Below are 19,091 nucleotides of genomic sequence, written 5' to 3' on the forward strand. Positions count from 1 at the left end.
ACCAGCATGTTGTACTCTGCATAGCTTGTTTTCCTCACACATGCTGGAGTGCAGAATGCTCCCCAGGCTTGGAGCTGCTGCTCCAGTTCTGTTGATGCTCTCAGCCGCCTTGACTTTTCTGCCTGTGTATCGCTAACATCTGAAGTAAAGCATGTTGGTTATTGCTGTTCCCTTATTGCTAGCCCCATTCTCTGTCATTTAACATCTGCTCATACCGTCCTCCATCTCCGCGTCCTCCTCAGCGCTGTGCTGTGACTTTACGCAGCCTCGGTGGCTCTAGCTCCTCAGATGACTCTGGTTTGCCATTGCTTCTCTACTCAGCTGCTGACTTTGTGAGGATTCTCTTGGGCCTTGTCTGCCCTACTCTTGATTTATGTAATTGCCAGTGAAGCAGCTCTCATTGCTTTAGTCGTCGCTGTGCTATATATGAGGTACGTCCACAGGTAGATGCGAACGCGCCATGTCTTTGCAGGCTTTAGTCCTATGTATCTAACTGATGGGCACAGTTGAAGAATACACATCTGAGTGAAAGGTTTCTTTCATGTTTCTTTGCTTTTGTAGTAAGAGGCATTTAAGTTTTTTTCTTCCTTCCTCACTAGCAAGTAGCCAAGTCTCTTTGATTAAGTGTGCTGGACATGTTAAAATTGCTGCTCCTTATTCTTGCCTTTTCTTCAGCCACTTTAGCCCTTTGTTGCTTAACCCATAAAAACTCATTCTCTGGCTCTACTGTCCCTTGTTTCATTAATTTTGTCCACTGCTTTCAGGGTTAGTATGGTTAAGCAAGGGGACAGGCAGCAGGGATTTTTTTTTTTTTTAACTAGCTGTCTAGACAATAGTGTGTTATAAACAGAAAAAGGAGGCAGTGAGGTTGAAAGGACTGAAAGATTACCCAGGCTCATATCCAGCCAAGGGCCAGCTGCCAGGATAGCATGCTTGGTTCTGTGTGGAACCGCAGGCAGTGATGGGCTGTCCTGGAAAGTGTGTTGTGTGCCACTGGAAATGAACTAGGATGTGGGGACGTCCTGGTGTGAGGAAGTCCTGGTGTGAGGAAGAGTTACGTAATAACACATTTTCACAAGATGCAGTGGGATTGCCCTTGATTATTTGGTGCACACAGATAATAAATTCAGTTACCACTGTTCAGTAAACACAGAATCTCAGTGGAAGTAGAACTTAGATGCTAACCCAAGTTACTTTGTATCTCCTGAGTGGGAGAGTGGCCTGTAGAATATGGCATACTTGCTTACATGTGGTAAAGAGCCAGCTGAAAGCATCTGAGCCAGCTCAGAGCATCAGGCTGTATACTTGCAAGTTACTAACTAGCCAAATTAAGTAGAAAGGAGAGGCAGTGTGCACTGTGCTGGCAAGCCAATTCCTGGAGCTGGTGCTTCATGTTTGCAATTAATGGTCACAATATTTTGGTTGCAAGACATTTACTGAAATCACTTAACATTTTAAAAATTGCTTGTGACAAAAAGAACCTTAGGCAACTAAAGAATGCTAAGAGTGGGGGAAATAGTCTTCCCCAAGGAAGAGCACCTACTTGGTTATGTAAATCAAATGGTCAGTCCTAAAAACGTACATACAGGTAACATTATACACACTGAGCAGGTTATGTTTAGAAATATGTATGTACATGTAACAAATTTCTAAAAGGCCATGAATATGAAACAGAGCAAGGAGGGGTGTATGGTAGGAGCTGGAGGGAGGAAGGGAGAAATGTATAATGTCAAAAAATAAAAGAAGTAATATTTAAAATGAGATAGATACGTAATGTGCACACACACAGGATTTTTTCTCATCCATAAGGAATGAATTGATGGTGGTGGCAGGAGAATCCCTTTGAGTTAGAGGCCAGGCAGCTAGGCTGATAAACGTAGTAAAGTCCTAGGGCAGCCAGGGGTATAGAGAGAGACCCTGACTCAAAAAAGAAAGAAATTAAATGTCTTTTTTTTTTCCAGAAAGATAGATGGAACTAGATATCAGCATGTTAAATAAAATAAACTGAACTCAGATATTACAGGTTTTCTCTCATATGCAAATAAAGATTTTATATCGGAATATATACACGTAGTTAGATAGACATACACATGTAGATACAGACACATGTAGTTGGATACACATATGTAATTGGATACACATACACATATAGTTAGGTAGCCAAGGAACACACATAGGGTTGTATATTTATTAGACGTGAAAGCAGAAAGGACAGTGCCATGGAGGGAGAAGGGTACAAGTGAGGTGGGAGATAATGAGGGTAAGGGATGAATAGTACTAAAACACACTGATATATACAAATGAAAGTATTATAATGAAGCCCAGTGTTTTGTATACTTTACTAAAAAATGAAAATAAACTCTTGTGTTTTATTTTGTTTTGTTTTTTAAGAAAAAAGTTGCTTGTGAAGTTTATGGGACTGGAGTTAAAAATAATCTTATCTTTCTGTTTATTTCTAGAGTGTTCAACCTGATTCTTCCTCTCCCAGACATGTAAGTCTCCTGAAAGGACTGTAAGTTACAGCTCCTTGACACCCAACCAAAGCCTGTAGTTTCTCCTGGAGTGTACCAGGCTGAGTTGCATTTCTACTTATTGTCTCATCTGAGTTTGACACACTGTACAGCTAGTTGATGAGCACGGAAGGAGGTGACACTGTACTGCTGGACTCTGGAGCCTGGCTGAGATGAGCATAATAATTCGCTTTTTGACAGCCTGCTTCAAGAGAGTGTCAGTTAAACAGACATAATCCATATAAGCCTGATTGTTTGTATTTACTAAAACTTGAAAATAGCAAATAAGTATTAAAAATAGAATTTTGAAATAAGAAAAACTTATGCTGCTTTTCTTTGATGATTACCTAAGAGCAAAAATAAAAAGATAAACTACATTCGACTGTTATTTAAGACTTTTAAGCTAAGGAATGAGATGAAATCCTTGCTATGACCCTGTGTCTGCTGAGACAGTAGCATGATCTGGTTCTAGATCTAACCAGTCATTTGTGTAATAGAAAAATCAAAGGCTGTTCTCTGTACAGTAGTGCAGAGCTGGGTTTTGTGGTTCACACCTATTATCCTTAGGAGGCTGAAGATGGAGGATTGCTGGACGTTTACAGCCAATCAGAGCTGTATAAGTTCCAACCCAGTCTGGCCAAAGAGTGGCATCCTATTTTGTTTTTTAAAAATAAATGAATGAATGAGTAAAAAAACTGTTAAAAAAAATAAGCTCCAAGAATAGTGCTTAGTGGGGCTTTCACTCCTGAATGTAATGATTTTATCCTTATGTTGAAACAGTTAACCTTCACTTGGCCACTTGAAGTCCGTCAATTTGTTCTGTGTCCTCTAGGCTCAGCCCTGTGATCCTTTAGTAGAGTAGTTCTCAATCTTCCTAATACTGTGACCCTTTAGTATAGTTCCTTATGTTACAGTGACCCCCAACCATAAGATTATTTTTGTTGCTGTTCCATAACTGTTAATTTTGCTACTGTAAATGAGTCGTACTGTAAATGTCTGTGTTTTTTGATCTTAGGTGAACCCTGCAAATAGGTCGATCAGCCCCCAAACGCTTGCAACCCATGGGTTGAGAACCACTGTCTTAATGTTTTTTTTCTTTTCCAAAAAGCACTGTGAATTTATACCATCTTCCAGGCCCCAACTACCTTTTCTTTCCTGTGAAATCCTGGTTCGTTTTTGTGACTAGTATTTGTAAACAAAGATCAGGATTCTAGTAACCTTATTACTAGACTTTTGTGTCTAGGTCTGCTTAGTGAGTAAAGGTAGGTAGCTTGCATGTCTATGTTCAAATGTGTGTACACTTGTCCTGTATCTGTATGCCTATTAAAAATAAAGAGTTCATGCTGATAGCTCTGGTTCTGATGGTATCACGGGCTTCATTCTATTCCTCCCCCTTTATATACTTGTCCTTGACATTTTTCTGCAACCACCAGAAACCTGCCTCCCTATGGGCATGGTTCAGACCATTACAACAAGCTAATAACGAACTCAGGGGTTAGCTGTGGCTCTCAGCATGAACTGACAGCAGAATATTGTTTACAGGGTCATAACCGTATCATTGCCTACAGTAGGCCAGTTTACTTCTGTTTATGCTGTGGTCTCATTTGGCTGTTGGATTATGGCAGCAGAAACCTAACTACAAGCAAGTTCAAATTATATGGAATAACTTTCACCAATCCACTGGTGCTTCTGTCAGCCAGGGATTTGGTTATCGGTGAGTCGTCTTGAAGCTATCTCTGATCTTCACATTAGTTTTATTTGTTTGAAGTTTACTGATATAGTCAGCTTATTTTGCTTACTGTTTTCATGCCTGAAACAACTATAGAGCATCTAAGAGTGAAAATGTTAATGTTGAATCAATATAGCAGTTCTGTTCTTGAAAAGGATTGGGCTAATTTATTATTATTATTATTATTATTATTATTATTATTATTATACAGTTTAGGTTCATTTTATATTAAAAAAAATGGTTGAAATTATTTTCCCCCATGCTGGAAATTGCATGTAGGCCTCATGCATACTAGGCAAGTGCTCCATCACTGAGCTGTATCTCAGATCCTTAACATGACTGAAAAAGGTATTTTTTATGGTTAGAAGAATTTAATATCCAATCAGACAGTAATTTTAGATCATATCTTTTAAAGTTACACAGTAGGAAGTGTTAAATTTGACTTGAGTGCATATGGGCTTTAACTGAACAAGAGAATGGATGCAGTGTTTCTTAATAAACTTTTCTTTCCTTCCATAGTGTTTACACTCTGTTTCCCAATAGTATTTTTCATTGGTCTCCTGCCTCAGGTGAACACATTTGTAATGTACCTTTGTGAACAATTGGATATCCATATCTTTGGTGGAAATGGTAAGTAAATTACAGGTTGCTATAATATGGGTCATGAAGTAATAAACTGAACATTAAAATTCTTTTCCTCTTTTCATTTTAAAATTGAGATTAGCAAAGAAATAATTATTAATTACTTAATAATTAAAGGCAGAAAGGCGGTTAACTGTAGTTAAAAAAAATAGTGAATTCTATTGTAGAGAAAGGTCAGGAATAGCAGATTTAGTGTATAGGAAGTAACAAAATAATTTGCAAAAAGAAAGTTGTAGAATAGTCCATGCTTTCCCCACCCCCGCCCCTCAGTAGGGCATGTGTTCCAAGCCCTGTGGCTGTGCCCGCAGATACTGCAGATAATAGGAACCTGTATGCACCTGTGGTAGTGAACTTAGCAACAGTAACTACTGAAGGGGAGCAACTGTGCACTTTGTCCAGCCAGCCTCGCTGAAAGTGTGGGAAACCCTGCCTTGAGGCAGTAAGAGAGAAATGACCCCCAGCACGCTTTTGACCTGAGCATGCTGTGCACACGGGTGCACCCCACAGACACGTGAATTCACATGAAGCCTGTGAGCACATGCTTCAACCAAGAGATGGCATCTCTCTGGAATTGTCTTTTTAATGTTTTGGACTGTAGCTGACTGCAGATAATGGAGCTCATGGGAAGTAAAACTGCAGAAAGGGGAGGGTGCTGTGGAGATTTTACGTGAGGTCTGTATGCCTTCACCAGACATTTATAGCAGCGTTTGTGCTGAACAGGTTGAGGTCCAACTGTATTTGGATCCAGTACTGGGGTGTACGTTTGGCATGTTCATGTACTTGAAAGGAGGATGCCAAAGCCGGAGTCGAAAGCATTTTACTAAATCAGCTTTTAAGAACCATCTTTGGGTTTTTTTAGAGTAGAATATGTATACATTAATTGATAACTTAGAAAATCTGTTTTCTTACCATGCATATATTTATCTTTAAAAAAAAATCTATTGTTAATCTGATAGTGACTTGCAGAACTTGAAAGTAGTGTTGGCGGCTACTGTAGTTGAAACAGCCTATCCCTTCATTTTTAACAATTTGTGGTAAACAGGAAATATTTTAAAGGAAAGCCATTAACTTTAAATGTATAGTTCATTTTCTTTATACTTCACATTTGTGATCTGCATTTACCCTCCACATACATGCACTGAAATCATCCCTAGATAAAATGTTGATGGCATGGTTTAATTTTCAATTTTTTAAATTTGATTGCATAGGAGGGAGAATGTGGTGTGTGCATGTGAGTGTGTGAGTACCTGCGCTTGTGTGCACGAATGCATGCTGAGGCCAGAGGAGCATGTTGGCTGTCGTCCTGCTGCCTTGAGTCAGCATCTGTCACTGAACCAGAAGCTCACACTTTGAGCCAGGTTGACTGGACAAGGAGCTCTCAGGACCTGGGTTGTGTCTGTCAGTGCCCTACAGTGCTAGAATTACAGGCAGCCATGCCCAGCTTTTTACATGGGTGCTGGGGATTTGAACTCAGGTCCTCATCCTTGCTGTGCCATCTCCCCAGCTGATCTGGCTTAAAATTATATAGAAAACAAAACTTTTCTGCATTGCTGTATATTATACTAGAATGTTTGTTTGTTTGTTTGAATGTGTGTAATTTACAACAGCTGGTTTCTTTGGTCAGCTCAGCTTAATGACAGTATCAGTGCTTAGGGACCTCTGTTGGTTTCATGCTGAAGCACATTCAGAGGACTCTATGTAGGTGACAAAGATTGTTGGGCTTTGTCATTGTAAGGAACAAGTGTGCAAAGTGTTAGGTTTTTAATAACAAATAAATATTCCCTGTGGATTTCCTTTAGATCACTATGTAAAATTACTTTAAGGAACACTCTCAGCTATATTTTAAGTAACAGGTAACTAGGTCAGTTGCTTATTGTTGACATTTAAATTTTTTTTTAATTTATTTACCTTTATTTCATGTACATTGGTGTTTTGCCTGAATGTATGTCTGTGTGAGAGTGTCAGATCCCTTGGAGTTACAAAGAATTGTGAAATGCCATGTGGGTGTTGGGATTTGAACTCAAGTCTTCTTGGAAGGGCAGTCAGTGCTCTTAGCCTCTGAGTCATCTCTCTAGCCTGTTGTTGACATTTATAATAGTCAGATTTACACATTTTTTGTGTGAATTAAACAGCAAATGGGAATACAGACTTACTACTGTAAATAAAGCAAGTCCTGTTTACATAGATATTTTCAGTGGTTAATTAATGCCTCCATTTCAGGCCTTTGCAAGCTTTTTTTTTTTTTTCTGGTACATTTTATTAATGTAAGATACATTTTTAAAAAGGGTTCTTTTCTTTTTTTTTAAGATTTATTTATTTATTTAGTCATTTCTTACGTATACAATATTCTGTCAGCATGTACACCTGCATGCCAGAAGAGAACAACAGATCTCACTATAGATGGTTGTGAGCCACCATCTGGTTGCTGGGAATTGAACTCAGGACCTCTGGAAGAGCAGCCAGTGCTCTTAACCTCTGAGCCATCTCTCCTGCTCCAGTTCTTTTCTTTTTAATTATGGGGGGTGCAGGTGCCTGTGGAATCTGGAGGCGCTGGAACCCCTAGAGCTGGTGTTTCCTGGTGGCTTTTAGCTGCCTGGTGTGGGTGCTTGGGACCGAACTCTACATGAGAAAGACGTGCTCATAAACCCGCCAGCTCTCCAGCCACCAAGATATATTTTGAAGCCTATTATAGGTACAAATATTTTTCTGACATTCTGAAATAAATATATTTTATCAAAGATTGAAAATAGCAAGCAAGACATGATAACTGATTTCTGTAATCTGAATACTTGGAAGGCTAAGACAGGGGGATTGCTTAAAGTGGCAGGCTAGCCTAAGCTAAGAGTCAGACCTTGTCTCAATAAAGTATTGGAGATAGAAGTCTTTGTCATATCAAATCTTAGGAAAAAGATGAAGTGGCTGGATTTTTAGAAGTCACATGAGTCAGTATTGTGCTACTTGATGGCTTTTGTGTGCATTTGAGTCTTTTCTATAGGTGTTTCTAAAATCATGATTGTCTTCCTCCACTGTCCAGCTACCACCAGCCTGCTGGCCGCGCTGTACAGTTTCCTCTGCAGCATTGTGGCTGTCGCCTTGCTCTATGGGTTGTGCTACGGAGCTTTAAAGGTAAGCGACAGACTGTGGTGGACTGAGTCTGTGTGACTGCTGATTCCATCCTGTCCTGCTTGAGCCACTTCATCACCAGTTCCCCCTTGCCTTCTGATGTTGATCAGTGTTCTTCTTCTCTCTTACTTTAAATTTTAAAGCAATTTCATGACCAATCATTATTAAAGGAACATCTTTTTCCATGCAGCAATATACAGTTACTATTGAAAAGTTTATTAAAACTGGTCTCGTCTGGAAGAGAGTAAAGCTTGGTATTACAGAGTATGCAATTAACTCTTTCTGGTTAAGAACAGATGTCGCTACTTCCTGTCATATCAAGATTGATTTACGTTTATAAGAACATGTTTTGATTGGGGTGTAGCACAGTGGGAGAGTGTTTGCCTAGTGTGCCCAAGGCCTGCTTCTTACTCCCCAGCACAGCAAAACAAAACAAGTCCAGGGGCTGGCTACCGTTGAAAGCACATGCTGGTGAAACATCACTGAAGCACACTGTTGGTTTGATTTATGGCGATGTCATCAGACCACAAGCTTCTCTGACTGACGCTAGATCCCATGAGTGTATTTGGGGACTATCTGAAAAAAGAGAAGAGGGCTAGAAGCAGGATCTGGCTTCAACAACTGGCTACATAGTGGCACCTACCAGATGATGTTAGAAATCATAGCACTTAGGAACAGGGGATTTTTAAATGTAAGCATGTAATTTTTTTCATATTAATGGGCTCCAGAGGCACACAGTAGTAGTCGTATAGAAAGAGATTTCTATTCATGCTTGGTAGATATAAAAGTCACCAACAAAGCTGAGGCATAAAAGAAGGGCACTACCATGGATTGGCAAGAGAAAAGTGAGTGAGAACCCCAAACGATGATAGGATATAAGTGTTAGAGAAATAGGGGCTCAAGTCTAAAAGGAGCTAAGAAAATGTGTTTTGTGCTTTCTGGAATACATCTGTGAAGCATGTGGACATGATATGAGTTCTTTTCTAGTTTTGGTTTTTAAGAAGAGCTGAGAGTTGATTTACATTTAAAGGTAAAAATGGAAATAAACTCAATATGAACCGTAAAACGAACACTGCTTAAACTGTGAGAAGTGATGGCAATGGACATGGGAAATTATTCCTAATTTGAATAAAACCTTATTACCAAAAGAGACGAGAGAACTGAAGCTTTCTGAGACAAAAGAAATATAGTACCTCAATCCCAGGTGTGCAGCAAATAATGACTGCACTGTAGGGTGTGCTGTACTTGAGGGGTGGAGGCAGGATTTGGAATTCAGAGGCTAATTACAACTACATAGCAACCTGAGGCCATTTGAGGCCAACCTGAGCTGCATGAGACCCTTTCTCAAAAGGGGGAAAAAGTTATCTAAATTCATTTGGAACAAAGTCCGGTTGCTAACAAAGCTAACACAGTTTGCACTTTAAATTATTGATGTAAGAGGATCACATGTTAAGTTATAGCGTCTTTTTCTCTGAATTTCTTTTCATCAGGACTCATGGGATGGCCAGCACATTCCGGTACTTTTCTCTGTTTTTTGCGGATTGTTAGTGGCAGTGTCCTATCATCTCAGCCGACAAAGCAGCGACCCATCTGTACTCTTGTAAGTGAAATCAGCTGTTACTGTGGAACACCTGTGGAAGGTGGCATTTCTCACAGCCCCGACAGCTCCTTTCCTAGGGTACACCCAAGTGTGATGGCCTTTTCTGTCTGGCTTAAAAATACAGTAACTTTGAGTCATGCTAATTTTGTTAGCTGAGAATGTTTGTTGTAGTTATTGTTGTTAAGATTTCATTTTTACTTTTTAATTGTATGTGTGCGCATATGTATGTGCCCATGGAGGCCAGAGGCATCATATCTGCTAAGAGCAGGATGTGCTCCTCTTGAGCCACCTCTCCAGTCCCATACTTGTTTTATGTTTTGTTTTTGTTCCTCTTCCCAAGATTTAATGACAGACCGTATTTTCACTGCATGCTTATTTATGCCAAAATCAACTTTTTAGAATTTACATTCCCTAGTGATTAAATGTAGTTGGATATTGGGTTTTCTACCATAGCTTTGATATTTAAATTGCTAGTTTTCAAGCTTTATATATATTTTCTCTTAAAGATTTTTCTTTTCTTTTTTCTTTTTTTTTTTCTCAAATAAAGCTCTTTGATGCAATCCAAGATTTTTCCAAAAACTGAAGAGAAGAACCCAGAAGACCCACTGTCTGAGGTGAAAGACCCGCTGCCGGAGAAGCTCAGCAACTCTGTTGTAAGTGTGGCTCCAGCGTGGCAGTGCCCACGATCACTGTATCCTACAGCGAAAGCGTCTGAAAGTGTTCAGTGATTGGAGGGAATGGAGTGTTATCAAACATAGTTCATTTATTCGGTCCAGATTTTAACCTACCAGTTAAGCATCCTCTACCCAAAAAAGTCCAGAATAGTCTAGACTAAAACCTAAAATTGTTTTGAGTACTGACATGATCACACAGTGGAAAATTGCATGTAATATTTATTTTCAGTCAACGTGACTGTTCACCAATTCTTCAGAAAATTAGAAGCAACAGACTACCTCATGATAAATTGAAGGAAAGTCTCTTCTGGTTTTGGTTTCTGTGTTCATGTTAAGTGTAGTGTGATGATAAATGTAGCTTACGTGTCAGCCGATCAGTAGCAGGCCAGGGAGAGCAAGAGGACTCCGCCTTTTACTATAGAGCTGAGAATGCTTCCAAAACTTCAAAACCTGAAATGCTCCCAAATCACCATCCGAAAGAACATTTCTGCTGTCAGATTTTAAGTTGGGGATCCTCAGCTGGCAGGGTCCACACGTCCTCCAGAGGAAGTGGGCTCCAGAATACAAAATGCTTTAGGTCCTGAGTTCAAATAAGGGATCCTCAATCCTATAAAACCAAGAAAAAAGATGAAGTGTGCATGCAATTGTGATGCCTCAGACGATCAGCTCTTGTCTTTTTTTGTCACTTAAAAAAAGCAAAACCTACTGTAGACCAACGAGGGGAAAATCTTCTAAAAGACTTTGTGTTTAAGGTGTTAGAAACTAGATGGGTTGTTTTGTTTTCCTACCAAACTCTGAGGAAACCCCAAATACGAGAAAACTGTGGAAGAAAATAGACTTATTTTACATAATTATTTTATATAAAAATATCTAGAAATACTAATACGCTTTATATACTATCTCTTAAGCTTTACCAATTGGGAAAAGGGGGCTTTATGTTCTTTGAGTTGTATGGAAAAGAGAAGTGTGGTGACACTTGGGAGTGGAGATAGGAGGATTGGACATTCAGAGTCATTCTCAGCTATATAACAAGTTGGAGCCAGCCTGGATTGCATGAGACCCTATTTCAAAAACAAACAAGTGTGTAGTTTAACGATTGCCCTTTGTCCCACAGAGTGAGCGTTTACAGTCCGATCTGGTGGTGTGTATCATTATTGGTGTGCTGTATTTTGCCATCCATGTAAGCACAGTGTTCACAGCATTGCAGGTAAGGAATCCTCTTGTGGTGTTGATAGAAAGTAACATTGCTGATGTGTGACTGGTGGCACTGGAATACTGGAGTTGTTTGTCTTGTTTTGGGTATTTGTTTTTAGTAGTAAATTTTGTTCCTTCACAGTTTCATACATGTGTATTGTGTATTCTCGTCATCCCTTCCTGACTTTCCTCCAGCCCTTACCTCCCCCAAATCTCTTTTTCCTACTCACTTTTGATTTTGCTTTGTGTCCTATATATTGAACCAAAGTCTGAGTTTGGACCTAAGCTTGGTGGGCTTATCATGGGTACACAATGGAATACAATTCTCTTTGGCCATTGTTGAGTAGCAGTTGGGACCTGTGAGTCTTCTCCCCATCCATGGCTACTGTTTGGAGGGCCTGGCTTCCGTGGACCCAGTGCTAGTCAGTATACACAGCCGCTGTGAGTCCCTCAGGTTGGCTATGCTGTGCTTAGAATATGCTTCCCGCTGCCTTTCTCTCCATCCTTCTCCTACACTTTTTTCCTCCTGAGGTGGAGTTTCTCTGGCTGTCCTGGAACTCACTCTGTAGATGAGGCTGGAATCCAACTCACAGAGATCCACCTGTACTGATGTATTTCAGAGTTTTCTCTGGGCTGCAAATCTCTGAGTGGCATAGGAGCTTTTCCTGATACTGCAGTAGTCTGAGATGAATTGTATGCAGTCCTCATTTGCGCACTTAGTGCTGGCTGCTGACTTCAGTTCCTGTCCATGAGTTCTTCCAGAGGCTCCCTAAGTGTCCTCTAAATGACATCTGGTTTTCAACAAAACAGGTGATCCTAGAGAAAGCCCCAGCCAAAGTGCACTCTTTTAGAATCTCTTCTGCAAATGGCACACCACCCTTCTTTATTCTCTTGGTCACGCAGACTACATGGCACAGCAAGGGAAGCAAATGCTCAGAGGTGCAGACACTAAGAAGCCAGGACCATGGGGACTATGTCGGAGGCTGGCTACCAATCTGTCCTCTGGCCCTCGTGCTTCATGTCCCTCCTGAATGCAAGATGTGCTTTTTTTTCCCCCTAAAATCCCCCAGAGCCTCACTTGAGTACCACTGGAGGGGTTGAGTCTTTTAGGGATGGGTGAGCACCTCTGCTCCTCATGTGCAGTTCTATACAGGCAGTTTCTCTCATCTAAACGCCACCGCCTCCATTCCCTTGCTTGGCACTCTCACGACTGTATCCCAGTGTTTCCATATAGCGTCACTCCCTTTGCCCTCCAGGATGTCTGCAGATGTTTTATTCTTCACTCTGTCACTGAGAAGGTCCCTGTTTCACTCCTGGTTTGGGAAGGCATACTCCTGGGGTATAACACTCATGATGACACCTTCATTCTTCCCGTGGCTGAAAGGCCGCACCATCGTCTTCCCGCTCTTGTCTTCTGATGAGAAGCCTTGTGATTCTCCGTCTTTACCCACGTGGCTAGTGCTCTTTCTCTGCTGCTTTTATGGTTTGTTTTGTCACTAGTAGAGGACAATGTGATTAAAATGTATTCATGAGGTTTTCTTTTGTTTTTGTAGTTGAATTTCATTACCCTCTGATTCATACTTTTTATTAAATTTGGAAACTTTTGGCATTTTGGGGTTTTGTTTTATCCTGTTCTTACTGCTTTCCACAACCCTTTGAATTCCATCCCACATCACCTTCGTGACTTTTGACCTTTGAAGTTGTTTGTGATTATCTGATGATATTTATTTTAATTCCTTTTCCTGTGTGGAAGCTATTGTCTTTAAATTCAGTAATCTTTTCTTCTGCAACATAATCTCTCATCAGTCATATTTAGAGTCTTTCTCGTTGTGTAGTTTATGGTTTTTGTCTTTAGAAGTCTGTGGAGGCCTTTTTTATGCTATAGTGTTCTGGATGCACAGATCTGGCTGGCATCTATGTCACTCAGTGGTGGTTCTGAGTGGCTGATTTTTCAGCTCGTTTTCCTTTCTCTTTCTGCAGTGCTTTCTGGCCGTTAGATAGGTGGCATAAAGTTTCTTCTTTAGACTTGGGCCCACATCTATGGCTTGTTTTCTGCATTTTGGACAGTCTCTCTGTTTTTCACTGATCATTGTAAGGTGAAGGTTCCCTAATTAAGGCTGGGGGCTGCTTTTGTCTAAGGTGTAAGCCGAGTTATTTAGAAGGTAGTTTGCTGCTGTGTCAGTGTAGTTAACCATAAAAATACATTCCCTCCATGGGCTTGCTACCTCTAGACTTGGGTTGTTAGCCAGGCTTACAGTACCAGATGTTGGTCCAGCACACCCTTTGTGGAGCGGGTCTTGAGTGCATTCAGAGGCATATGGAAATTTTTGAATGGATGCCAGCAGTGTAAATTTTACCTCTTAGGTGTTAAATTTTATATTTCCGGAAGTACTTGAACAGAGTTTCTAGACAATGTTAAGCACTTGTTAACAGTCTAATCCCCTCAGGTCTTGCTTTCTGTTAAAGTAGTTTCTGAGGTAGGACAGGGGCCAAGTTTAGCTAGACCACACGTGTGTCTCCACCACTAAGGTAGGCACCCTTTGGGCCTCTGCTTGGTGCGTGTGAACCTTGAGCTTTTTCAGTCTAGCTTGTGAGGTGGCGCTCTCCCAGTCCTGTGAGAAAGCTATATGCTTTCTTTTCTTTTTGCTTTTCTTTTCTTTTCTTTTCTTTTGTCCTAAATTGTTTATTGTGTATGAATTTTACAAACATTACATGTATTAGTGGTAACGGTGGAGCTGGAGAGTATTGTGCCTTCTCCAGGCTGCACAGCAAGAGCCACCAATAACTGTATGCTTTCTTGTCTGATTCCCTCCTGTGAGTCTTCATAGTTTCCTCATGTGTGTGGTTCCCATTCCCATGAATACTTGAAGGACAGTCTGCAGATCTCAAGGGCCTCCTCTGTACTGTCCCTTATGTAGCTTGTCTTTGCTGCTTTGTGGGTTCTTCTTTATCCCCTGCCTGCACCCCGTTTCACCCCCATTGCTAGATAGGATAGAGGGAAAAGGATAGAGAGGGGGGAGAGAGATCCCTGAATCTAATTTTCTTCTTTGTTTCTCCTTGAGCATGACTACTAACAAACCACAGCCAACCCCCTGAACGACCAACAACCACCAACTACCCTCTGAAAAGTTCCCAGAATTCTAAGCATCACACAATCACAGAAACTACTTGCAGCTGGCAAAATCATGCCCTGCCAGAGCACAAGGCAAATTATAGTCAGCTGCTGCAGACAGTCGGAAGCAGCCCCATATCCCCACACCTGGGATTAAAACAAAAACACATTATAATATTTCTGTGTTTCTAGAGAAACCGGAATTCCAGAACTGTCGCTCCACCCTTAGGTTCACCAGTCTCTTCCAGTGACGTCTGGTCATCCTCCACTTTCAAAAGGCCTTCTCTTGGAGTGTGAGCTGGACAGGCACAGCCCCCCCCCCTCCCCGCCCTCAGTTCCCTTTCCTCTGGGCATGGGCTTATTTCTGTAAATCTTGCCTAATACAAACCACTGGGTCGTGTGCTTTCTTCAGTTTTGGCTTTTTCGTATGAGAGGGTAAGTCACTGTTACTCCATTTGGCCAGAGGCAAAAGCTCGCTCAATTATTTAGTTTTGCTAAGCATGTTAGCTTGTTTTTCTTCTCTTCGGTTTGAACTATGAATTCCTGAACACTAAGAAATGAAGGGCCAGTGTTCCTCAGGGTACAACTGGACACTCCTTCATATCCAAGGGGTTCAGAGTTTCTAAATATATATGACATTTGGTTTTGATATTGGAAGAAATGGTGTCGAATTCTCCTTCTGTAAATCAAACTGTGCAAGGAACCTACCTCTGACAGGACAGCATATGAAGACAAAAGATGAGGCCTTTGTTCTGTTCCATTCTGCTCTTCTCTTAAACTGACTGAGCTATGTCCTTTATCTCCACTAGTCCACTAGTTCAAACAGTTGCCTGGACACTCATAGAACATTCTTGAAACAGGAAACAAAATCTCCACTACTTTCATTAAATATAGTTTTGGACATCAAGGTAGTTGCCATATTTCAGATATGTATGAGGACAGCCAGCTAGCATACAGTGACTTATTTAGGCAGAAAAAAGAAAAGCTACAGATACAGAAATAGTAAACTGTGTTTTTTAGATTCTGAGGTTGACTTTGCTGTTCCCCATTACAAGATGAACAGCGGAACCAAAGAACTGGGAGCTCTGCAGTGAACCTGCTGGGGCTCCTAATACCCTGAATTCTGCTTTTCTTTCAGCCTGCTCTCAAGTATGTGCTGTATGCACTGGTTGGCTTTGTGGGGCTTGTAACCCATTACGTGTTGCCTCAAGTAAGGAAACAGCTACCCTGGCACTGCTTCTCCCGTCCTCTGCTGAAGACGGCGGAGCACAGTCAGTATGAAGTCCGAAGTAAGTATTTCTGTAGCATCTTTGCTCTTATGGGCCACTGTATTATGCCAGCAGGTGGGTCAAACAGGCGGCATTGAGTCACAAAGGGGCTCGTGTTTCTTGCGGTGGGTTTGAAGCTCATGGTGAACCTGCTGGGGACTGTCTTCAGCTGAGCGAGTAGTGGCTGTGCCTCAACACCATCTTCTCAGAGTAGACTTCCTGCTCCCTGCTCTAACTCTCACAGGGCTGTCACTGATGCATCTTGCATGTGTGGTCTCTCTCCAGCAGTCACTAACCAATTTTCTCCCTAGTCAATATACAGGCAACCCAGTCCCCCTCCAGTCCTCTGTTCAAATGGTTTTAACTTAGGCATAGGGAAGGAAGAAAGGCCTTTGTCCCTTTTTGCACCAGAGACACTGGCCTACTTAAGAACAGTTGTATCAAACCTTTCTGTAATTGCTGTTCATATTTGGGATAAGGAATAAAATGACTGGAAAAGACATGGAAAGCTTACCCTTGACTTTCCTGCTGTGACTTACTCTTCTTTGTCTATGGTCCTGTGACGGTTTATGCCTGTACACAAGTGACTGACCCCATCATTTGAGGATGAGTTGATATTTTTGAAGAACACTGAAGCCTTTGAAACTGTAATAGAGTTGACTTTCTGTCCCCACAGTGGGCCTTAGTGAGACTGACCCTCAGTAGGGCCCTCAGCAGGGCTTGGACCCTGGAGAGACAACGAGTAAGAGCAACTCAGCGAAACTGAAAGAATTGGTATTGTCCCACACAGTGCACAGAAAAGTAGCCCAGAGTGTCAAGCTTTCCCTTGCTTTTGTTTTCTGTGATGAGTGATGAGTTATTTCTATCATGTTATATAAAAATAATACCAAATATGTCTAATTTGTTTTAAAAATCAATAGTTACACTGGTTGTGCATTTCTCTTATTCAGTTTAAATTTTGAATCATTGTACATTTTTGACTTATTGAAAGTACTAAACAATCATAAAGCTTTCTTGCTTTTTTTTCCCTTTTACTGATGTTAGAAATGTGAAACCTGCCTAGCAGCCTAGTGAACTGTTTTCAGATAGCCCAAGAACTATCTTAACCTTCATGTGTCACTAGTGATGAAAATGACTTGTAAACTGGGTGATTTTAAATCATTCATATGTATATCTATAACATATACCTTCACATTTTAAACTAAATACTTCAGTAGATCTTATTTATCTAGGGATGAGGCCAAGAACCTTTAGTAGGCTTTTCTATATACAAACAGAGAAAATGGGAAAAATTACAGTGAAAAATAAGGTCTTAAAAAAATGGAAGTTTTGCTGGGCAGTATTGGCGCATGCCTTTGATCCTAGCACTTGGGACGTAGAGATAGGCAGATCTCTATGAGTCCGGGCCAGCCTGGTTTCCAGAGGGAGCTCCAGGACAGTCAGGGCTACATTGAGAAACCCTATCCTGGAAAATAAACAAAAAACAAAGAAATAAATAAATGGCAGCTTTGCTGGAGATGTAAGACGGTGGTAAACAGATGCCTCCCATGTGTTAGGCCCTGGGCTGACCCAGAGCTTCACACAGACAGCTCAGAAGTCTTGTCTAGGTCAGAAACCTGTGTGTGTGTGTGTGTGTGTGTGTGTGTGTGTGTGTGTGTGTGTGCATGCGTATGTGCATGCATGTGCGCTCACCTGTCAGCACATTAGAAGCTGACTGTTGAAGTATGGATGTTTTCCATTTGTTGTAGTAACACTGATCTACATTTGAGTCATAAGTTCACTCTCTTTTTACCATATGTCTGACTGCTTTAAGCACTGTATGAATTATGATTTTCTGGACTTGTCGCCTCACCAGATGCAGCCACTATGATGTGGTTTGAGAAACTTCATGTGTGGCTTCTTTTTGTGGAGAAGAATATCATCTATCCACTGATCGTCCTCAATGAACTTAGCAACAGTGCAGAGACAATTGCCAGCCCAAAGAAACTGGATACAGAGTAAGTGCATAGTCCTCTGCTCCATGTCATTAGATGCGAGCAGTAATGAGCAACGGCTTACACTTGGTAGAGCAGTCTGCGTCATTGGTCAGGTGCTGTTAAATTCTGTGTCTCTGGCACACAGCATTAGAAGATAAAGGCTCAGGTGAAAATGTCTGCCTTTTTTGAGCACCACTGTATTTACTGCTCTTGACTTCTTACTGTCCTCCAGTATTTAATGAGAGGATGCTTACTAAGTAAAGTTAGTTTGAGGCTGGCCAGATGGCTCAGCAGGTAAAGGGGCCTGCTGCTAAGCCTCAGGGCCTACCTAGTTCAATCCCTGGGACCCGCATAGTGGGAGGAGAGAAACCAGCTCCAGCAAGTTGTCTTCTGCCCTCCACTCATGCCGTGGCAAGTATGTGTGCTCGCACACACATGTGCATGCATTCATGCAAAATAGATGAAAAAAATATTATTTTAAAAATTAAAAAGTTAGTTTTTAATATTACTTAGCAGGTTTGGAAGGTGGCTGTTCTGTACTGTGCAAATCAGACTGGATAGATGGTCATTTGCCCACGTGGTTATCCTACAATCATAACCAATAGTTTGGTTCCACGTTACAGGGTGTTAGTACATGTTTTTCATGTATTACATGCAGATAATATTGAAGTGATAACAAATACTGAAAAACTAGAGAAGGAAGTTTTAGAACTGTAACGTTTGGTTTTTAAACATGCTTATTCATGTAGAGGATAAAGCTCATAGTATGTACTAATAAAGAATAGTTATTAGTGCCTTTCAGGGTGTGATATCCTCATCCATGGAAATCACTGTTATCATATATCTATTTCTTGAGACACAGGAGTTGACACTGTGGTCTCCTGAGTCCTGGGATTAAGGATGTGCACATACACCCTGCTCTTACACATCAATTCCAGACATCTGGTCTCTATGGAGAGCTTCCTAGTGAGCACGTGGGGTTGGCAGATGCCGAGGATTCTCGGCGCAGGCTGATGGGCTGTGCCTGTCTCTCCAGGTTGGGAGCCTTGGTGATCACCATTGCTGGCCTGAAGCTGCTGCGGTCCTCCTTTAGCAGTCCCACACACCAGTACATCACGGTCATCTTTACTGTGCTCTTGTTCAAGTTTGACTACGAAGCCTTCTCGGAGACAATGCTGCTGGACCTCTTCTTCATGTCCATCTTGTTCAGCAAGGTAATCCATCACGAAAGGAGCATGTCTGCAGAAGCTCTCTCCCTCAGTG

At 41.2% G+C, this 19,091-nt stretch overlaps 1 protein-coding gene across 1 annotated transcript in view; it reads left to right on the plus strand.

Moving 5' to 3' along the window:
• The window catches only part of Pcnx1 (pecanex 1), a 133,530-nt gene that overhangs the window by 87,276 nt on the left and 27,163 nt on the right, over positions 1-19,091 (plus strand). The window contains 10 exon segments of the mRNA XM_021653882.2: positions 2,460-2,492; positions 4,053-4,224; positions 4,759-4,869; positions 7,916-8,007; positions 9,495-9,604; positions 10,152-10,257; positions 11,393-11,485; positions 15,723-15,873; positions 17,708-17,849; positions 18,865-19,042. Of these exon segments, the coding sequence (XP_021509557.2) occupies positions 2,460-2,492; positions 4,053-4,224; positions 4,759-4,869; positions 7,916-8,007; positions 9,495-9,604; positions 10,152-10,257; positions 11,393-11,485; positions 15,723-15,873; positions 17,708-17,849; positions 18,865-19,042 (1,188 nt within the window).

The sequence above is a fragment of the Meriones unguiculatus genome, chromosome 7 (assembly GCF_030254825.1).
Source record: "Meriones unguiculatus strain TT.TT164.6M chromosome 7, Bangor_MerUng_6.1, whole genome shotgun sequence".
Taxonomy (NCBI): domain Eukaryota; kingdom Metazoa; phylum Chordata; class Mammalia; order Rodentia; family Muridae; genus Meriones; species Meriones unguiculatus.